Genomic DNA, 22,873 nt, shown 5'->3' with positions numbered 1-22,873 from the left:
AATTTGTATACGCATTTGTATAGAACCCCATGACCAAGGCTGTTTTTTGTAACTCTAGCTAACGGGCTTCGCAGCTCAATCTCGGATTTGGTTACGAATTGTGTAACATAATCCACGACTGTAAGCCCAACATATGTTAGCTGGTGCCTCCTTCAGGGCTGCCACATCTTTGAACCTATATTCTGGTTCTAACTACACAATTTTTCTATTTCCAAACAAGTTCTTCATATTTGTTTTGGCCCAAATCAGCTCGGTTCAAAACCGTTTCGCAGTCTTGCCATATTGATTGATAACACATTAAGTTGCCGGCATGGGATCATTTATTTTATTTAATTATTATATATTTTGTTCTTTATTCATACACGTGTATGTGTGTGTGTGTTTATTTACATTGGTGTGCGTTTACGAAAAGTTCGTTTTTACAAAAAAAAAAATAAAAAACAAAAATAAAATAATAATAGTAAAAGAGAAAAACTTTAATTTAATTTCGTTAAATTTTGCAATTATGCTCGATTATGATACAGTATTATTAATAATAATATTTGTTTACAGCAAAAATGCGTCTGTGTTTAACAATTTAACAACCCAATTACTGGGCGCAGCTGGCCAGAATAATATATGCCATATGTAAATACAAGCTAGGTACACACATATATATATATATATATAGAGGACAAATCTCGATTGTTTCGTAAGGATAAGGGTATGGGTATATATATGCAGATATAAAGATATGAGCTTTATGCTTGAGGGTTTGTTTTTTGAGGGCTTTTTTCATTTTGTTGTTTACTTAACAATAAGTAACAATATAGTCAATAGTTTATTTGTTTATGTACTTATGATCGTCGTCCTTGTTCTTTTCCTTTTTTTTTTGTTCACACATCTCACAATTGAACTTAAGGATAAACGTTGAATCAAGTCGAAAAAAAAAAACAAAAAAAAAGAATTCTTATAAAGAGTAGAAAAATAACAACAAATTAACATACATGTGTACAGGAAAAAAAATGAACGTAAAGTAAGTTTTTTTTTTTGTTGATTTTTGATTGTTATATATACAGTTTGATTTATAGTTAAGGATTTCTATATGGACATATATGCAGTGCGCGCTGTTGCTCTTCCTCTTGCTCATTCATTGTGGTTCGCTTCAGAGCTTTTGCAGCTCGGTGGTATCGCCCAGATAACGGGACTGCAGAATCCTTGGCGTCCGCTCGTTGGCATCCTGTAGCAGACCCTCCTCGTGCTTGGCATTGCCATTGCCATTGCCATTGGCTGTGGCGCTAAAGATGCGCGAGATGAGCGACGTATTGGAACGCTTAAATGCGGCCATACGTTTGCCATTCATTAGCTCGGGCAGATCGTCGAGGCCGCGATGCAGCGACAACTTGTCCAGCTCCGTTTCGGAGGAGCCATAGCGTCTGGCACGCTCCGCGGCCAGCTGTGCCTCGTATTCGGCCGTGCGCAACGTTTTCGCCGTCGGCTTGCGATACATCTTGAGCAGCAGGGAGGAGCAGACAACGCTAACCGAACTGGCGGCCATGGCCACCGATGCCATCCAGGGCTGCAATGTGAAACCGAATGGCGCAAACAGGCCGCTGGCCAGCGGTATGCCCAGCAGATTGTACATGCTGGCGAACAGGAAATTGTAGCGTATGCGACGGACCGTGCAGCGGGACAGGTCCAGGCAGGCGACCACGTCCAACAGATCGTTGCGCATCAGCACAATGTCCGCCGCCTCGGCGGCCACATCTGTTCCAGCGGCAATTGTTATGCCCACATCGGCCTGCGCCAAGGCGGGGCTGTCGTTGACGCCATCGCCCACCATGGCGACCCGGATGCCGCGCTGCTGGATCCTTTGGATTTTGGCCACCTTGTGTGAAGGCAGCACCTCCGCATAGACGGTGCGTATGCCCACCTGCAACGGAACGAAAGATCAGCGACAATTCGGGCATCCCAAGTTATGTTAGTGGATATTGCGCGGCTTTGGCCGGGCCGAGTCTTAGAACGGGATAAGAAACGGACAGCAACTCCCGGAATATCAACAGCTGGGTTTGGATCCACCCTTGGCCCCGAAAAGCCCAATCATGATCAATATAAAGATTGGACTATAAGCACCGAAGTTAATCCAGAAAAAGGGAATACTAAAGGTACAACCTAAGCATACAAGATGTGACCCCTTGCATTACACCCTCAAAAGCATCTTGAAACCAACCGCTTTCCACTTGTATTCCACAGTTGCAGGTGGAATTATGTAAAGCAAATACTATGATAGTTAAAGCTGGCTCGCTCAGTCAGTCAATCGGTCAATCGGGAGAAAGAGGTAAACAGTTAAGCATCTATATTAAACACACCTCACGAGCTATGCTCGCCGCCGTGTTCTTGTTGTCGCCGGTCAGGAGAACCACATCGATGCCCATGCGCTTGAGCGTATAGACGGCCAGATGGGCCTCCGGCTTGACCATGTCCGCAACGGCGAACATGCAGACCAGTTGACCGTTCAGGGCGCACAGCACGGCGGTGTGTCCTTTGTGCTCCTCGCGGGTCATGCAATCGCTGATCTCCAGCGGCACCTCGATGGCATTGCGCTGCATCCACTCGCGATTGCCGATGAGTACATGGATTTCGGGTCCATCGATCAGCGGCGGTTGCTCCTGCGGCTGGTGCTGGTGCTGTTGCCTCAGCTGCTGCTCCAGATCGAGTGCACCGTCCAGGGCCAGCAGCTGTTGCTCCACGAACTTTTGCTGCAGCTGGAGCTGGTCAATGCTGGCGCCGTTGTCGACAGCGATTTCGCTGTGCGGATGGGTGCGCCACAGATTCTCATAGTTTATGATCCGCTCTGCATTACAGGCCTGCCGCAGCGCCTGCTCATAGTTGGAGACGGTGGCGCGTATGCCGCATCCGGGCACCGACTGAAAGTTCGAGCTCTTGCCAAAGCTAATCTGCACGTTCAGCATCTCCTTGGCGAAGTGCACAATGGCCGAGGCAATCGGATGTTCGCTGTTCTGCTCGGCGGCGCCAATGATGGTCAGAGCCCGGGCCAAACTGCATACCTGGGGCGGCACAAAGAGCGTTACCCGGCTGGTCATGGGTGTGCCGTGTGTGATGGTGCCCGTCTTGTCGAAGACCACAGTCTTGACCTGAATGAAGGGGAAGATGAAGCCGATAGAGATTCAGACAAATGTGTAGCAGCAGGAGGTTTGCAGGAGATGGTGTGGGAGGAGATGATGTGGGAGGAGATGGTGTAGAAGGAGATGGTGTAGAAGGAGATGGTGTGGGAGGAGATGGTGTGGGAGGAGATGATGTGGGAGGAGATGATGTGGGAGGAGATGGTGTGGGAGGAGATGGTGTGGGGGGAGATTGAGTTCGAGTTGAAATGTAGCTGGCGGAGATGTAACAAGCAAAAGGATGAGATGAGATAATGGAGGAGGTGGAGCGGAAATAACTGGATATGGAAAGAAATTGAGCGGGAATAGTTATGGAACATGGACGAGCAGCTAGATTGGTGTGCTCACCTTGTGGGCATTTTCCAAGGCAGTGGCACCTTTCACCAGGACGCCGTTGGTGGCGCCGGTGCCGGTGGCAACCATGACAGCGGTGGGCGTGGCCAGGCCCAAGGCACAGGGACAGGCAATGGCCAGGACGCTGAGCGCACACTTGAACGCATAACTGATGACAATTGTATTGCGATCCATATGCATCTTATGCTCCATGGCAACTGGCACCAGATCGGGATTGACAAAGCCGGCTATGATCCAGCCGATGAGCGTGATGCTGGATATGGCCACCACGAAGGGCACAAAATAGCCGGCAATGCGATCCGCCAGCTGTTGTATGGGCGCCTTGGATGTTTGCGCCTCCTCGACGAGCCGGACAATCTGGGCCAGCGTTGTGTTCTCACCGGTATGGGTGGCCTCCACGAGCAGCATACCGTTCCGATTGATGGAGCCACCGATGACAACAGCACCCTTCCGCTTGGCCACCGGCATCGATTCGCCGGTGATGAGCGACTCATCGCAGCTGGAATGGCCATAGAGGACCTTGCCGTCGACGGGCACCTTGGCGCCGGGTATAACCTTGAGCACATCGCCACGCTGCACATAATCGACAGAGATGGTCTTCTCGCTGGAGATGTCAAAGTCCGGCGAGATCTCCACGAGCAGCGCATCGGCTGCCTTCAGGGACAACAGCTTGGACAGCGCCTCCGATGTCTTACCCTTGGCTATATGCTCCAGCCAGCGGCCCAGCGAAATGAAGATCAGCAGCATCGGCGGCGTATCAAAAAATGTGAGCGGCGAGCTATTCTGTTCCATGAGCACGGCGGCAATGACCACCGCCACGGAATACACATAGGAGATGGTCGTCACCATTGAGATGAGCACGTCCATGTTGGTGGTGCCGTGCTTGATGGCCCGATACGATTGCACATAGAAGTGATAGCCGCCAAAGAATTGAACCGGCGTCGACAGCAGAAACATGACCAGGTTCTCCATGGACAGGCCCGGCACCAGGCAGCACATGTTCGCGTGACCCTTGTCGCTCATCTCCAGCATAAAGTAGATCATGGCAACCATGCACGGCCCGCCGAATATGAGCGAGATTAGGAAGGCGTTTCGCCACTTTCGTATCTCCTCCTTGTGCTCCAGATAATTGTGTGCCATCTTGTCCCGACCGCTGAGCAGCTTCGCCTGGAAGCCGAGCGCCTCGATGGCCTCGCAGATGCTCCGAGGTCCCGTGTCATCGGTGATGTATCGGAATTTTCCTGCAACAGACAAGATGAACAGGTTACAGATTTAACCGTATTAACCGTAGCTTCTTCTATTCAATTATCGATGGGCCAGTTATCGATAAAAATCGATTTTCAAATAAGGTTTTCATAAAAGCTAAGGACAACAACAAATTTGTTCACATTTTTCTTACGATAGTCCAGTGCTTAGGGTATCTTCCAGTCGGACACTTCCGACTCGCTTCATTGATTTACATTACAGTTGCGTCCATGAGAGTTGTCATGGTCTGCGCCAGGCACGCTTCCACCCGTTTCTACCTACTGCTACATCGAACTTTAAGTGAAAGTACAGAAAGGTAAATTAATTGATAAAAAAAAAAAAGTTAAGCACGTAGAAAGGCAATGCTTCTCAATGCACAGCCCATGGATACGTGAGAAAAGTACTTGCTCTTAACTTAATTTGTATTGCTCAATGGATCGTGTTTAAAGCTCATTTTTCATAATACTTTCAAAATTAATAATCAACTTTTTAAGAGGATACACACAGAGATAGATTGAAGCTTAAATATATGCAATTAAACTTGAAGTTGTCACGAGCTTTTAGAAGCTTTTTTGCACATTCAGATGGTCTTAAAGCTTTCATGTGCTTTAAAAAAGCTTATTTGCGCAGAATTTTGTGTGCTTCAATTGTAGAACAAGTGAAATATTGGGCTAGGTGACCTGAAGTATATATATATATGTATATGCATAACCAATATTAGATAAGATTAGAATAGGAAAAAAACAATATAGTAACTCGTAAAAACTATCTTAATGAGCAAGACCTGTTTCCAACTGCTGCTAGAGCAGCTAGAAAGCAGATTACGAACACTTCTGGCATATTCGGATTAGCTAATTCAACAGATTATTGATAATTTAGGATTATGCGTGAGTATCAACACTTTTATGGCCATGCCTGTGGTCATGCTTGCAAAACTCTTTGCTTCGACGCTGCCTTGACAATTCCAATTGGAATTGGAGCACAAAAGTATTCAACTGGCTTTCAGTTACATTTTTGTTACTGTTTCTTTTTACTATAGAGATTTTGTGTTATTATTAACCGGTTCCATTGCCCGGATTCGATTGCAAACTGAAGCTGGTTGTCTATAACTAACCCCCCCCCCCCCCCCCCCCCTCCCATCGCGCCACTCTCCCTCCCCTCTCCCTGTCCATGTCGCACACAGATCGTTAATCACTCGAATAACGGGCTTTCATTTCAATGCATTCACTTCTGCGTGTGCGCGTGTGTTTGTTTGTGTGTGTGTATGTGTGTGTATGTACGTACGTATGTATGTATGTCTGTATGTGCGTTTGTATTTATGTATTTGTGTCTGGGCCAAAACGGGCTGTTGAACTTAGCAAAAGCGACAGGCAAATCTGGCACTTCTGCTAGCTAACGTATACTATTAGAGGGTATTTTAAGTTGGACATGCAATGTGTAACGCATCGAAGTAGACAACTAGGAGCCCATTCCCGATATCAGGAACATTTTCTGTAAATCGGACTACTAAATCATATAGATATGTATACTAATAAGAATCGGTTGATATATTGAGTTTTCACTGAACAACTTTTCTCTCTTTGAAGTTATATTCCCCAAAACTCAGCAGCTCAATTCTCACGATCCTCAGAAGACCTTAAGCCTTATGTTTGCAAGAGTATTAAATCTTCGGCTTAGCAAGTTTCCACTTGTTTTATTTCAAATTGTTTTTTCGTTTTCGGGGATTGTCGCATTGCCAGGCAATTGTTGCTGTAAGCTAAGATACGAGATAAAGTGACGATAAGATAGTTGAACTCGTTCTAGTTATAGTTGTCTGTGTGTGTGTATGTGTGTGTGTGTGTGTGTGTGTGTGTGTGTGTGTGTGTGTCAGGGTGGGCGGGGGGTAGGCGTTTGTAGTTGCAGACGCTGATTAACCGTTAGGAGTTGCAGGCGCGAATTTCTACAAATATTCTACACACACACACACACACACACATACTTAGCTAGATATGCGCGGCTTAATAGTTAGATTGTCAGTTAGTTGGGCTCTGGGAAAGTACAGTTATTTTCGTTCAAACTACAGTTGTGAGATAAGCAGAAAAATCACAAGCTAATTTGCATTTGTGGGTGCCACAATCGAAAATCCCACGTCCAGACTCTCTGAATCATGGCAGATAAGAAAGTATTTCATCATGCCAACAATCGAATCATCCGGGGCGGGGGACTTACATCAATCATTTTATTTCAGATATACATATAGGTACATATATATATATGCAAAAAACTACCCAAATGGGATTAATAGGCCCATCATTGTGCACTTTATATACCCTGTTTACTGTATGACAGGGTATTTTGAGAAAACGAAGACTTTTGCAATCGTTTATACTTGTATTGTAAACGTTTCGAGGAGAACTGCGAAAGAAGTGTTTTTTTTTTTAACAACAAACCAAAGGAGTGCTAAAGTCGGCTATGCCCGAGGAGATACCCTGGACCTGATTCGAACTTTTGGATAACTCTGGATAACTCTTTGTTCAATTTTCAGGGCTTATACTTGATATACAAAGTTGTGTATATAGAAAAGCCCAGTGCAGTGCTTCTTAAATTTTCAATTCTTGCCGAAAGGTATCTAAAAAATTGAACAACTTGAGAGCCTATATACCCAGCTCAAGATATAGTTCTCAATGGATTTTATTTTAACATATTGACAGCTGATCTAACTTTGCAATATACGATAAAGTTCCGTCTTTCTAGATTTGGACGAAACCCTCGTTTATTTTTCGTCCATATCCAAATCTTGAACATTTTCTATAAGCTATAGAACTAATATTTGATATGCAGGATGCGCTGAGCCCATATTTGAATAATTCCAATGTGCATAGTAAAAAATCAACTAAGTTCCCTTTTCGAAACTGTTTGGTTTAAAACAGGGTACGAGCCGGAACCGAAATTCTGACAAACTTTTGTTGAAGCCATGCTGAGTACTCTATTTAAGATTTTGTAGCCAATTACAGGGTATTTGACAGCATTGATATGAAAACGAATTGAACAGTGGCAAGGCGTGTGCAAAAATTGTATGCATTGGCGCCGAGCGAAGGCGGCAGGGATTACCATATCAACCGTTCATGTTCGATTTTTTAATGCTAATTATCAGCAAATCGAAATAGCGACGATCGATCGAAACGAATCGATCGATTCTCTGTCCTCAATTTGAACGCTAGCCAAGATAATCAACATTTTTTTGCTGTTCGTTTGTCTCTGTGCGTGTGCGTATGTGTGCGTTTGTCTGCATGTGTATGTGTGTGTACATATGTACATCTTGTACACCCACAATTACAACAAGCGCTACAATCTCGCTCCCTCTCCCTCTCGCGCTTACTCTTGCTCTCTCGCATATGCTAGACATTGTTTCATTTTGCTGCTTGCTTAGTTCGCACCGTTCGTTGTACCGTTGTTTGTTGTTCTTGTTGCTCTGTTCCCGCTGGCGTTGTTGTTGTTGTTGCATCTTATCGCTTCGATTCGTTTTCATTTTTAGAACATTTCCCATTGTTGTAGTCGCTACTGTTGTTGTCCCCCGTATTGCCATTAGCTAGCGGCCCGTCCGCGTCACTTATCTGATAAGCATCGGCAGGCAAAACATATGTTTCTCTCAACTGGAACAACTTAACCGTAAGTCACAATTTTCTTCTTCTTCTCCTTCTCTTTCCCTTTTTTTTTGTAGTTTCCCAACTTGTGGGCCAATTTGACACAACACACAAAAAAGTGTCGTAAATTGCTTACAAAAAGAAGAAGAAGAACAACAAATGTAGAAAAACGAAAAGAATTTTGCAATTAATCTAAAAAACTTGCAGTTGTTGGCAAAGTTTTGATAAAAAGCACACAAAAGCCAGAAAAATCACACAAGCAACAAGTCGCAGCAATAATAAGGTGCTTACACACAATTGTATGGGATCGTAATTAGTTTGTTTTACCGCTTATTTCGCCTCTGTTCAACCTGCATGCTGTGACTCTTATATCGTATAAGAAGTTAATGAACACATGCGTGTATGTATGTACATATGTATGTATGTACATATGCATAATGAGCCAGATTTCAAGCTCAAACATGTACACATACATACATGCATACATGCATGTATATAAAATATGCTGTGACTCTTATATCGTATAAGAAGTTAATGAACACATGCGTGTATGTACATATGTATGTATGTACATATGCATAATGAGCCAGATTTCAAGCTCAAACATGTACACATACATACATGCATACATGCATGTATATAAAATAATGATAATAAATTGAAATGCTGCTTAATTTCAATCCGATATATGTAAAACCAGTCTGTTATATGAGTTCCATTAAAATGCGACTTATACATACATACATACATACATACATATATGTATCTTTGAAAAGAGTATCCGATGCACAAAAAATTCCATTCTCAGCTTACGTTAGCGACAATATCGACATATAGTATCTATGAGAAATATTCGACTCTTATATCAACATATCAGCATTTCATAGCAAATCGCATGTGCAATGAGTATCAAAAGCTTATTTATTTATATGTATGTATGTATGCATGTATGTACATATATCGCAGCGAGGATCGCTTTTCCTGCTGTCAGTCAACGGTTGAAAATTTCACGCTTTTGCCTCTAATTACGGCAGGCTAAAATGAAAGTGTGCAATAGCTAAAGCAAAGCGATTTCACAGCTGCCAGTTCGCTGGTTAATATGAATACATATACATATACATATGTACATACATACATATACATATGTATGTACATTTGTAACCAGCTTTATTACAGCTTTCATAGAGGCAACTAAGTAACCCAACCTAAGAAAAGCAATTTTGCATGTCGACCCCGGAGATTGGGAATCGATTAATTCAACGGGTATTCAAGTAACAGTAACTTTAATTAGAGATGAACGCCCGTTCGATAGTCTCAAGTAAGACACGAGCACGAATTATTTTACAATTATTAAACAAATATCAAACCAAATACACAACTTTTGTTTTACAATAAAAAAAAACTTAAGGCAATAAACATACAACATCTTTACTTGCGATATTATTAACTGTTACGATGGTGAGTATGTATCGAGCGACTATAATTATACAAACAAATAAGTGTACAGTATTTTGAATCCTTTTTAAAGTCAATATGCTTGATAAGGTTATATTATATATGCATATTATATTTTTATAAATAACAACTAGTAATATGTTCGCTTGAATAAAAAGTTCGAGAGATAAGAAATGTCAACAAATACGAATCGGTCTATACACTAAAATGCATTTGTTGCTTTGAGTCTAAAGTTCTTAAGTTTTGCTTTAATTATATAAGTCTTGAAGTCTTGATGTCCACGAATGTTTGGTGTTTCATATGAAAAATTGAAGCTTATCATTAATCAGACTAAGATTTCGACTATTCAATATTGATGTTCCAAATTAGGTTCGCAATACAATTAACTTAATGTCATAATTAAGTTAATATACTTTCTGGCAAAATGTCAAATGAAAAACAAACAAAATTCACGACATATTTATTAATATATTTATTTATTTTTTTTTAGAACTTTCTTATTATTCGTGCCTAACACGTAAGCGCAAAGGAAACACGGCACGCGCCCACCTCTAACAGAGAGCCTGCTCTTGCATAACTTAATACATGTGTATCGCTCGCTTTTATCTACCAGAAAGCAAAAGCGCAAATCTGCGAAACACAACGAAATGAAGGTGAATGTGAACGTGAACGTTGCGCATGCGCAGCGAATAAAACAGCTAAAGAGCAGCAAACAAAAATAAACCAAAACAAAACAAAGCAAAAGAAACGAAAAGACGAGAGGCACACACACACACGCACACATGCTGCATGTGCACGAGTGGAAGGGAGACAGCGCGATAGGGCGGGCAGGAGAGGGCGAGACTCTTTTACTTTCAGATCAAAACGGATGAATAAATGAAAAATGATGACTCCAAACTTTTTACTGAAGGCTTTAGAAACCGTTTATTGGAGAAAAGGCCACGAAAACCGTTGCAATTGTATGTATGTATGTAGCTGTTGCTACAAGTTTAGATGTGTATGTGTGCCTGTCTGTATATCTGTGTATATATGTATGTATATGTATTTTTTCCATCTAAAGCTATTCGTATCCGTAGCTGCTTATGTATGTATCTGTAAGGCAACAATCCAATCGAGAGCACAGAAAACAAATGCGCCCTCGATTGTAAGATATGTACATGCATGCATACATGTATGCACATATGCATGTACATATCAACATGCATATGGGCATGCGTGCCTGTGATCATATAAAGTACACATACATGCACATGTGCGTAGAGTGCATTGTTGTTAAATGATTCAACTCTTTAGGCTTTCGATGACTCCTAAATATAACGGGCTGTGCCTAAAACTTTAACTGCACCGCCCACCCCCAACCCCACACCCTGCTTATCACAACGTTTCTGTAGAAATGTGAAATTGAACATGTAAGAGGCATTCTCATTGTGCAGCACTTAAAAGCCAGTATGTACATATTTGTTTAGTAAAATGCAAACAGTTCATAAGAACTGGCATTCCCTTTAAATGAATATAGTACAGGCAGCATTGGGTATCTGGGCATTGTTTCGATTATTATTATTATTATTATTATTATCATTGTGATTAACTGTATTGTTTGATTCCCGATGATGATGGCCGCAAAATGAAAATTCATTTTGTTCAAATTTGAACTAGATCGGATCGACGTATTATATATTATAGCTGCCGTAGGATGTGAAGTTCTGTGTGTGCAAGAGTATTTTAGCTTCGACTCTACAAGGAGAATTGTTTTTTTTTTTTGTTTTTATCTTATCTTTGTTGCATTGTAAGACTTGAGACTTGCAATGTTTGACTAGTTTCAATTTGAAGCTACCAACTACATGGACCTTGTGATATACCCAATCTACATATGTATGTATATATAGGCACAGTTGCATTTGAGAAAAGAAGAAGAATCGAGTAGAATTCGGAAGGCCTATATGATAAATGCAATACAATTATAGATTTCTACATTTGAGGAACAATTTTGAAAAGTCTGCTAGCCCCATTTGTGACTCTATGTACAAACATATAAGAATTAAGCAAGTACACTCGCATTTAATCACATATTTGTCATATTTGTCATTTTTGTTATAATTCTTCGTTGTTTCCTGCGCGGGTTGTTTCTTATCAAGCATATAATGTTCTCTTTATGCTATAACTTCCCATATATATATATAAAGTAAACAATGGCATAGAATCCTGAATTTGATTTGACGAAATGGGCACGTGATGTCAACAATACGAGCAACAGGTGCATGGCATATATAGTATTACGCCATGGGGAGCAGCAGACGTGCCCGTGTGGGGCATATGATGCAGGTGCACAGGTGCGCAGGTGCTATTGTTTCAAATTGAGTTGGAAATATTGATTTAAAGCATGTTGAAAGTGCGAGCATATGAAATTGTCAAGTAATTATGCAACACTGGCAGCAAAATAAAAGTCGTAATGTCGATTTTAAAGGTCTTTGACCGTCATTTTATGTGTCAAAAGCAAAACGTTTAGCAAATAAATCGCGTGTTTTAATCAAGAGAGCAATTTTTATGCTTGGAACTGGAAAGGAAGGCATATGCAAGCCTGAAAATAGTTCAATGAACCGAGCAGAACGGACGGATGCAATTCGAACTAGTTCCGTGAGCGAGAATTAAATCAAACGCTTTGTGTCCTTTTCTACAACTAAAACGAGACATCGAATTGATAACCTCTTCCATTTAGTTACAGGGTATCTTCTAGTCAATCGCAATTCGAAGTAAGACCTTGCCTGGAACTGGTCGCGTGAGCGAGAATAAAATCAAACGCTTTTTGAACTTGTGTCCTTTTCTACAACTAAAACGAGACATCGAATTGATAACCTCTTCCATTTAGTTACAGGGTATCTTCTAGTCAATCGCAATTCGAAGTAAGACCTTGCCTGGAACTGGTCGCGTGAGCGAGAATAAAATCAAACGCTTTTTGAACTTGTGTCCTTTTCTACAACTAAAACGAGACATCGAATTGATAACCTCTTCCATTTAGTTACAGGGTATCTTCTAGTCAATCGCAATTCGAAGTAAGACCTTGCCTGGAACTGGTTCCGTGAGCGAAAATAAAATCAAACGCTTTTTGAACTTGTATCCTTTTCTACAACTAAAACAAGACATCGAATTGAAAATCTCTTCCATTTAGTTACAGGGTATCTACCAGTCAGTCAGCATTCATGCATAAGTATATTGATATATATTGTCAGCTGCAGACTTACCGCGCTTTGTTAGCAGCGTCACCGAAGCGGCCGTTACGCCGCGCAGCTTGAGCACGTGACTCTCGATCTTGTTGACACAGGAGGCACAGGTCATGCCCGATATTTCCAGCTCCACCTCGGCCTCACCGTTATCGGGCTCATCGATGAGCTCCGTGGGAAAACCGAGCTCGGTTATTGATTTGGCAATATTCTCGGCGGTGAGAACATTCGCATTGTACTTGACCTCCGCCTTGGCGGCGAGCAATGCCACCAATATGCTGTCCAGGCCATAGATCTTTCTGCAGTGCTTCTCAATGGCCGCCACACAGCTGGCGCAGGTCATGCCGCGTATATGGAGGAAGCATTTCGTGAGCAGCTCCTGCTCCACGGGCACCAATGTGGCAGCACCATTTGTTGTTGTGCCCGTTAGCTGTTGCTTGCCAGGTGAATGCTTTGGCGTGCCCGTACGCTTGGGCGTGGGCGTAGGCGTGGGCGTGGGCGACAGTTCATTGGCCACGCTCGCCTCAAAGCCCATGTCATCAATAATTTCAGCAATGCTCGCGGCCGTCAGCTGATCGGGATCGTATTGGACGCGTGCACTCTTCTCGGCCAGCTGCACCTGGATGTGCTGCACGCCCGGCTTGCTGGACACATGACCCTCAATGTTGCGCACACACGACTGACACGTCATGCCCAGGATGCGCAAATTGGCGCTAGCCCTGGCCGGACTAACATCCGGCTGATAGCTGCACTCGAAGCCCATCTCATCGATCAGGCTGGCAATGCGTGCGGCATCCATCTGGCCGGGCAAATAGTCAAAGTAGCCGGCCTTCTCCGACAGCTGGACACGCGCCTTAATCACGCCTGGCTGCTTTCCTATGTGCGCTTCAATGTTGCGCACGCACGACTGGCAGGTCATGCCCACAATGGGTAAACGCACGCTGGCCATAATGGCGGCGTCGGCGGCAGCAACAGGCTGCAGTGCTGCTGGCGTTGACGTTGGCGTCGGCGTCGGCGTTGGCGCCCGATTAGTCAGCTGTTCGATTGTGGCGTGCGCATTTTTGGCATTCGCAATTTGGTCGTCATTCATTTTCAATTTGCATTTCACTGACTCGTTTCGTATTGGTGTTTGTTTTGTTGGTCTAATTGGACTTTTATATGTTCTTGTTTATTGTTGCTTTGCAATTTATCAGTGGCGCGTGTGTGTGTGTGTGTGTGCGTGGTATGTTTGTTTGTGTGTGTTTTAATGCACTTGCTCATGAATAAAAAAAATTTATAAAATAGCCGAAATAATTTATTTATATAGTTGTGTGTGTGCTTGTGTGTATGTGTCCGTGTTTCTTGTCGTAACTTGCCTAACTGCAACACAAAAAATTTTTATAATTTTTTTTTTATTATATTTTTTTTTTGTAATTTTTTTGTGTGCTCTCCGCTTTTAGTTGGATTTGAAACCACTCGAGGCGAGACAGTTTAGCTAATTGCGTTTATCGCGACGCTCATATCCAGTTTTATGACTACGCCACACATCCGGATCGATTTACTTAAAAATTTTGTCAAATTTTTTCGCACGAAACGATTATTTATTTTTCTAATTAATGCGCACAGCTGCTGGCGCTCGACATTGTGTACCGTGTGCCAATTGGAACTATGTAGTCATGTAAGGAACTCATCGAAACATCGACTTGTTTGACAAGCGCATTTCTTATCGATGTATCGATATGAACGCGAGACCGAGAATCAACAGTGGGTTTAAGTTATTGATCTGGCATCACTGCAACGCAAACTCAGTGTTGAGCAGTGTTACTAAAGTACTGAAAATTAAAAAAAAAAACTGCGTGTGGAAAACGCTGGCAGCGCAGCGTTTTCAGTTAATTTTACGTGCGATATATTTGATTTATAATTGTTAACGTGCAGTGTGTTTATGCGTATGTTAAGTAAAAGTGCGAACTCAAGAAACAAACATGTTATAATCGGCCTACGTAAAGTAGACAAACGTTGTTCTACTTTATCCACATAACGCGCACACGCACACAACCACTCACCCTCTCACTCACACACACACATACACACACACGCGCTTTAGTTGCGCTGCCGCTGAGTGACAACAGCTGCCGCTGCCTCCTCTCTGCCTTTGTGGTGGTGTTGGTGGTGGTCCCGCAGTCAAAATGTCGGACATTAAGTAAGTTGCGTGAAAATGCAAATAATTGCAAAAAAGAAAAATGTATAAATAAAAAAAACGAATGTGACAAATACAAGGTCAAAGGCTACGGACTTATTTAATTATTGCAACTGCAGAAAGTGAAATGTGCAGCATTTTGATTGCACTTAAATGTACATACATATACATATACATACATACATACTGCATACACACACGCATACACATATTTTCAAGGTATTTGCCTGCGGACATATGTATGTGTGTGGGCTTGCGTGTGGGTGCAGAGCCCAGTAGAACCTGCATGCCATGAAAAACATACAAAAACCAGCATACATACGCAGTGCATACATCAATTTGAGACTTTCGCCAAGACAATTTCTATACTAGCATCAGCAACTCTTTCATACGCACGTATTTTTTCATTGGCAGCTATTTTTATCAAAATAACAGGGATATCAATAAAGCAGCAAAAAAAAAAGAGTATTATCGATTATTGTGTGCAATGATTTGTCAGCATAAAACTCATTACTATATGTTGACTGTGACATTGGATACATTTTCTGTTTATTTTCTTGTTATTTTTTTGGCAGTTCAAGAAAAATGAAGCACATCAAATTGGCTCAGCAAATGCAAACCTTGTAATTCATTTAAATTTAGCTGAAATCTGAAATCAAATCAAATGAAATATACATACAATATATTGAAAACTGAGGCAGTTGAAATTTTAAATGCAAAGACTTAAGTTTATAGAATCGATATAATTTGATTAATTTGTCTCATTGCAGCGACGATCTGCTCAACTATGAGTTAGGCCTGGGCGATGACATTGATGACCAGGCGCTGCTTGGCGCCGACGAGGATGAGCTGCTGCTCTCCGATGAGGGTAAGTTATTCAGCGTGCGTGCGTGTTTGTGGGCGAGGTGTTGTTAGTTCCTAGTTTTGACTGTTTTGTATTCGTTGACTAGAGCTTGAAAAGGATGTGACCAGCGAGGTGAAGCAGCAGATGCGCGCCGAGGCCGAGGAATGGGCACAGGAGCAGCTGCGCAAGCACAAGGAACAGCAGGCGGCAGCAAAAGTCCAGCAGCAGCAGCAGCAGCAGGAGAATATAATTGGCAGTGAAAATGCCGCTGCTGAGCTGCAGGCAGCAACCAAAGAAACGCGAGCTGCTGTTGTGACTGCAGCCGAAACAGGCCCAGAGCCAATTGCTAGTGAAACAGCGCTCCAGGTCACGGAACTGGCTGCAGCCACACCAAGAGCAACATCAACATCCACATCCGCATCAGCGGGCGGTGAGCAAATGCGGCACGAAGCGATTAGGAAGCCAGAGACGGAGCACAGGCCCGCCGCAACGCCAGCAACGGACAGCAGTCAGACTGTGAATAATGGCAGCAGTGCTGCCAACAAAGTGGAGCACAAGCCGGAACCGGTGCCGGTGCCGTTGCCGGTGCCTGTACCGAAACCGGAGCCAGAGATAGGCGAGGCCGTAACACCTGACGGTGGGCTCTCCTCACTGCTGGCCTCCTCGCAGGAGAGCTTGCCCAGCGCTAGCTCCGCCTCAGAGCTGGCCGATCCGCGCGAGGACGACGACGAGCGCGAGGAGCGCACCAATTTCAAAACGGCCAGCGAACGCTCCGACAACCAAAAGCAGCAGCAACAACAGCAACAGCATTCAATGCAGCAACAGATGCAAAGGCGACACCATCCAGGTAAATGCCTACCAGGTAAATCTTGCCAATTGCCTTTGTGTACTTACCCTTGCCATATTGTGTTGCCACAAGATGTGTCATGTCCCAGGTGAACTGTTGATCGGTTTTGGCAAGCAAGTGACGAGCTTTTCTACCTAGCTTCCGTTCAAAAGGAATATACATATATATATATATATATTTTGAGGCTTAAGCATGTTTGGAATTGATCACTTCCTTCTGATCTCTACATATATGATATGTACATGGCTGGAATAGTAACAATTAAGGAAAAGGTTTTTTTAATGATTCGCCTCGTAGATTATAAACTGTTTTTTTCCATTCGATTGACTCTCGGTGCTAGGCAGCTGAAATTTCTAATGAAGTTACCAAATGTAAATGTATGAAAAATTGGTGAGAATTGTTGAACTTAAAACTCCTTTTGAGAAATCTTCAAGAAATGTAATTTGTGTTTAACCCTCTTTCGGTATTCCATCGATGTCTGATTTGAAGATCAGCTCTACTCGTGCATAATGACATCAATATAGCACCCAAAAAACCGGCTAATGCCCGCCTAGAGTATTTTTCCAAAATTCATTTGTAGAAGCTCAGTTATGCACGACTCGCCCGTTGATGGCATAGAATATGTGTATCTACACATCGGCTAAGTGGCTTCAAGAGTATTTAGTCATTGGCAATTCTGGCTAAAAGGCTTCGTTTCTGTTATTAATGTCATCTTTGTTTGCTCTTTTAGATAAACCGCGCATGGGCGGCTCGGGCGGACCTCGCTTTATGGCAGGCAACAACAACAGCAACAATAACAATAACCAGAACCAGAATAATAATAAGCGCGTGATGGGCGCACGACATCATCTGCTGCGCAATCCTGGACCGCACATGTTCAATCCGCCGCGTATGCTGGGCGCCATGCCGATGGCCCGTTTCCTGATACCGCCGGGTAATGCACATGCTCATGCACATGCACATGCACATATGGCCACATTGATGGCGGCACCGCCAGGTGTGGTTGCAACGCCGGTGGCTGCTTGCATTTTGGCCACGGCCACGCCTCTAAATAGCCATCATCAGTTGACGCCGAGCGCTATGCAACAGCAGCAACAACAACAACAACCACTAACACAGAACAAAACTGCATTCATTCCAGGCCAATATGCACCACCACAACCACCGTCAACACCCACACAACAACAACAACAACAGCAACAGCAGCAACAACAACAGTCGCCATACAACACAAACAATGCAGGTCCTGTTCCCACCGCTGGTCCCGGTCCCGGTCCCTCTCCATCCCCGCATCTACACAATCCTCATATGCTGCACCAGCAACACAACCACAACAACAACAACAACAATAATAATAATAACAATAACAACAACAACAACAACAACAATAATGTCGGCGGCGGTCCCAACGGCTTGCCACCACCGCATCTATTGCCGCATCCGCACTCGCATTCGCATCCGCACGACCAGGTGCGCGTGGGCCTTCTGCAGCCTCCATTGCCATTGCAATTGCCGTATGGCAATGCCGGTTATCGCAATGGCGCCCTGCTTGGTCAGGGGCCACATCCGCCGCCAGTTGCGCCACATTCGCCTGGGATGCGTCCACCGCCGCCCTATCGTAATGCACCGCCTCCTGGCTATGGACCTCCGCATGGACCAGGCTCTGGTCCTGGTCCTGGGCCTGGCCCGAGCGGACCCGGGCCCGGCTATGAGCCGCATCTGGGCGGTCAGTATATGCGACCGCATAACGGCTGGCGGCCACAGGGCGATGCGCCTGGCTCGCGCATGCCACGGCCCCCGTTGCAGGCATTGCCCCAGCATTTGATGTCCAGCGGGCCCAGCTATATGAATGGCATGAATATGCGCGCTCCGCCCCCGCATCTACAGCAGCAGCAGCCAAATCCTGGACCGCCTGGCGCGCCCACTCAAGCCCAACAACAGGCAGCGGCACAGGCCGCAGTGCCTGGCGGTCCTGGCTCCCAGCAGCAGCAGCAACAACAGCATCAGCAGCATCAATCGGTGCCTCCCTCAGCGGTACCGCGGGGCGTCGTCAGCAAGGTGCTGATCAATCCGAACTTCAAGGGCGGCGTCGAGGCGGCAACCAACAAGTTTATCAAGGAGACGCACTTTGTGCCGGCCATTAATAGCGATGCGGAACTGCTGCGCCAGCAAGAGGAGTTCATCAACAAGAATCGCCAGTACTTTGAGAAGCGTCGCATGGAACGCTCACCGCCGCCGCCCAGTTCCAACTCATCGGCGGCTTTGTCTGGAGCGCAGGGCGAGCGACGGCGCAGTCGCACACGCAGCCGTTCGCGGGGACGCAGCTACTCACCGTTGCCGTCCTCTCTGAAGCGCACTGAGCGCGAACGTGAACGGGATCGCGATAGGGAGCGGGATAGGGAGCGTGAGAGGGAGCGAGAGCGTGAACGTGAACGTGAGCGTGAGAGGGAACGAGATCGGGAACGTGATCGCTATGGTGGCGGTAGCGGAGGCGCTGGCGGAGGAGGAGGCGGCGGAGGTGGAAGCAGCGGTGGAACACGTCCAGCAGCCGGCGGCGGCAATCGTGGCTATCGACGCGCCGCCAGCAGAGAGCGCGATGAGAATCGCGGTGGAACCGGTGCCGCAGCGCCAAAACGCCGTCGCAGCGGCTCACCAAATGCGCCGCGCAATCCCTTTTCGGGCGAGCCGCGCAATCGGCCCGCAGAGAGCACCGCCAGTGGCAGTCGCATTTTGGTAAGTGCTTGGCTTAAAATGTAAGCTTATTTCTGTTCGGCTTGCGCTCACATGCTACGCAATTTACAGCCCAGCGACGAGGATGAGGAGACGCGCGCATATCGCCTCGAGATCGAGAAGCAGAAGCAGCTGCGCGAGAAGATCATGCGTGACAAGGAGCTGAAACGGCGACGCGCCGCCGAGGAGAAACTGCATGAGGTGAGCGCACATCCATATTTCTTTTCCTTTTCTCTCAATTTTCCACACGAGAAGCCTCTCTCTGAACAGGATACTCTGTAATGCTTGTAATAATCATCACAGAGAATCCTGAACAGTAGGCAGTCGATTGCACTAGTTATTGGTTTATCAATAAATATTACACCAAGCATGGCTCTACGATTAATTGAGGAAGAAAGATTAATCATTAGAAGTCTGCTGAAGTATGACTGGAGGTAACCGCACACGAGGATCTCAATCTGTACGGATTCACTTCAGTCTTGATAGATAGAATACTATTGTGTGTGCGGATACATGAGGCATACTCAGGTATAGGAGACGTATCAAAGATTTATAAAGGATCTTTGTCGTGTAACGGATCGTCAAACTCCATGGACCATCGCTTGATGCAACCCAAACCAATTCTGGCCTAAACATGATGAGAGTCGAATCGATGTTTATGACCAAGACTGACACCTAGATAAGGATGTAAGAAACCAATTCAGGAGAGCTTCCAGAGAAAGTCAGCACCTTACATTTGGAGCAGTTTAAATTTGGGAAGTTGGCTAGAAAATGTCGGCTTGTAAAAGATAACGTGATAAAGGAATCAATCCTGAACAGAAATTGATTTGAAACAAGCTTTAAATCAAAAATTATGCTTCTAATATTTGTCTTAACTAGCACATTCTTGCTTGTTTTATGGATATATTTGTGTATTTATTGCAAAATCGAACGGAAACTAGCTTCTAATTACACAATTCCATCAAATCTGGCGGATCTTATATAAAGCATTAATCAATCGCCTTGCAGGAAAAGCGCGCCGAGCAGCACAGTCCGGCCCCACGTGAGGATCAAGAGGCAGCCAGTGGACAGGCGGCGGCGAGCACAGCGCCCAGCAGCGCACAAAAACAGCGCCAGGCAGCGCTGGGCAGCGAGCGCAAGGTTATCTCACTGAAGCGTCGCGATGACTCCGAGCCGAGCACCGGCCGCAGCAGCCGGCACCAGTTGCAGCAAGTGCAACAGCAGCAGCAGCCAGGTACGGGACGCAAACAGCTAACGGCGGCAAAGATAGCTCCGGAGGCGAAGCGCAGCATAACCGATCATTTGGCGCCCTCGAGCAAACAGCAGCAACAGCAGCATCAGCAGCAGCAGCAGGCGCAGCTAGCTGGAGCAGCGATGTCAGGTCGAGCCGCTGGCGGCACACCGCCCACAAGCAGCAGCAGCAGCAGCGCCAATAAGGGCATGCTGCGCCTGGGCACGCCCAGCGACGATGAGGTGGAGCTGGACTACGACGATGATGGTCTGCTGCTGGAGGAGGAGGAGGATCGGCTGTTGGCCACGCCATCGCCGCCACCGCCGCTGTTGCATGCCATTAAGCGGTCCGCCACACCGGAGCTGCTGGTGGTCAAGCGCAATCACAAAATTGTGCGCAGTAGCGGCGCGACGTCAGCATCGGGTGCCAGCTTTGGTCCCGGCCAACGGCGTGTGGTCCTTAAGCCGACCTCCAGCAATGGCAGCAGCGGTGGCAGCGGCGGCTCCGAACAGCAATCCTCGCACAGCAGCAGCGGCAACAGGCAACGAGAGCGTCGCCAGCGCGAGGAGCAGCAGCTAACGCAGCGCAAGGGCGGCGGCAGCAGCAGCAGCGCTGGACAGTCTGGAGCTGGTGGCGGCATCTTTGATCGTTTGGAAAAGCGACAGGCTTCAACTGGCGGAGGCAGCGGCAGCGGCGGCAAACAACGCAGCAAAGCGCCAACGCGAATTGTCCTCAAGCATGATTAAGCCGCAGCAGCAGCAGTAGTCTACTCGGCGGCAGCGACGACGCCTCGAGGAACTAATCCGTAAAGCGCCCTAAGCGCCAATCCGTATTAATCATATATATACTTATATAGATAGACGACATATATATAAAAGATGATATGTATGTTAAGATAAAGATGTAGATGAAGTGTCATCTGCAGCGGATCAAGCGAGACAGCGGCGGCGACTGCCGGCCAGAGGCTGCTGCAGCGGCGATCTGTCGTGGCGAGGCGAGGCGTGGCGAGGCTTAGACTAAGCGCAGATTTATTTATGTTCTTTCTTAATGTTTAATCCCAACAAAAACAACAGCTAATTGGCTATACGTATTTTTCATACAACACCTTTTAATTATAATTGTATATATATACACACACATGCACACCCATACACCCACACACACACACACACACAAGAAGCATTATTAAAAGAAAACAAGAGAAGAGAAAAAGCGAAGGGAAAATCTGATTTGCAGAAGCGTCGCAGCAGGAAAAACGGAACAGAAAATGTTAGGCCTAAGTAAAATTATTAACTGCTTGATTATAAACAAAACAAAACAATTATATTAGTAATTATTAACTGAATACGATGATGTGTTGACGATAGCGATTAACGAATATATATATATATATATATATATATATATACGAATATATATATATATCTGATATACATATATGTGTATGTATAGCATTAGCATTAGGCATAAACTTAACTGTAACTGTACAAAAGAAAAACACAAAAGCTAGGACTAAATGATGCGCATCTCTACACTAAATACTTATATATATGTATACCATAAATATATACATATATATATATATATATATTAATAAATTGACATTTAATTGTTAACCCTCGGATATCTCAAAAGCCCAACTTGATAACGACCACGCCCATGCCACGAAACTTGTATTTGTATTTAATTTAATTTAAAAATAATTATTATATCATACAATAGACTAATTTAATTATTAATTATATAATTCGCGCGCTTCAAGCGCCGCAACTGGACAGATACACACACACACGCGCACACACACACACACACACATACAGACACACAGAGACACAAATATAAATATTTAGTTGCATGACTATACAAATAACTATCCATTAACAACTGTATAATCTATATAGATAACTAGAGTTAAGATATATTATATGCATATATACATATAGACATATAAACTAGTCTTAAGTCACGTAAAGATTTTATATGACCAGA

At 44.7% G+C, this 22,873-nt stretch overlaps 2 protein-coding genes across 3 annotated transcripts; one reads left to right on the top strand and one right to left on the bottom strand.

Annotated features, from left to right (window-relative positions):
* Positions 1–976: 976 nt before the first annotated feature.
* Positions 977–14,289, bottom strand: LOC115768853 (copper-transporting ATPase 1). Its single transcript, XM_030713553.1, has 4 exons — positions 13,078–14,289; positions 3,510–4,756; positions 2,349–3,134; positions 977–1,912 (listed from the first exon to the last, which is right to left on the bottom strand). Exons 1-4 carry the CDS (start codon positions 14,144–14,146, stop codon positions 1,145–1,147), a joined length of 3,870 nt encoding a protein of 1,289 aa, XP_030569413.1. The 5' UTR covers positions 14,147–14,289; the 3' UTR covers positions 977–1,144.
* Positions 14,290–14,894: 605 nt separating this feature from the next.
* Positions 14,895–21,983, top strand: LOC115768872 (AF4/FMR2 family member 4). 2 transcript variants are annotated; one of them, XM_030713579.1, is made up of 6 exons: positions 14,895–15,235; positions 16,003–16,100; positions 16,183–16,923; positions 17,654–19,656; positions 19,726–19,854; positions 20,662–21,983. In XM_030713579.1, exons 1-6 carry the CDS (start codon positions 15,222–15,224, stop codon positions 21,628–21,630), a joined length of 3,954 nt encoding a protein of 1,317 aa, XP_030569439.1. In that variant the 5' UTR covers positions 14,895–15,221; the 3' UTR covers positions 21,631–21,983. The 2 variants fall into 2 exon arrangements, with proteins under 2 accessions (XP_030569439.1, XP_030569438.1); XM_030713578.1 differs by having other exon boundaries at positions 16,183–16,938.
* Positions 21,984–22,873: the final 890 nt, after the last annotated feature.

The sequence above is a fragment of the Drosophila novamexicana genome, unplaced genomic scaffold, assembly GCF_003285875.2.
Source record: "Drosophila novamexicana strain 15010-1031.04,08,12 unplaced genomic scaffold, DnovRS2.1 tig00002055-arrow-arrow-pilon, whole genome shotgun sequence".
In the NCBI taxonomy this organism is placed as follows: Eukaryota; Metazoa; Arthropoda; class Insecta; order Diptera; family Drosophilidae; genus Drosophila; species Drosophila novamexicana.
This window is presented reverse-complemented; position numbering and strand designations above follow the sequence as displayed.

Excerpts from the sequence above, each read along its gene's own strand:
- LOC115768853 (XM_030713553.1), bottom strand. The coding sequence starts at position 14,146 with ATGAATGACGACCAAATTGCGAATGCCAAAAATGCGCACGCCACAATC. Across the intron at positions 4,757-13,077 it reads GACGCTGCTAACAAAGCGCG|GAAAATTCCGATACATCACC; the intron begins GTAAGTCTGCAG and ends TGTCTGTTGCAG. Across the intron at positions 3,135-3,509 it reads CCTTGGAAAATGCCCACAAG|GTCAAGACTGTGGTCTTCGA; the intron begins GTGAGCACACCA and ends CCCTTCATTCAG.
- LOC115768872 (XM_030713578.1), top strand. Across the intron at positions 16,101-16,182 it reads GCTGCTGCTCTCCGATGAGG|AGCTTGAAAAGGATGTGACC; the intron begins GTAAGTTATTCA and ends TTCGTTGACTAG. Across the intron at positions 19,855-20,661 it reads CCGAGGAGAAACTGCATGAG|GAAAAGCGCGCCGAGCAGCA; the intron begins GTGAGCGCACAT and ends ATCGCCTTGCAG.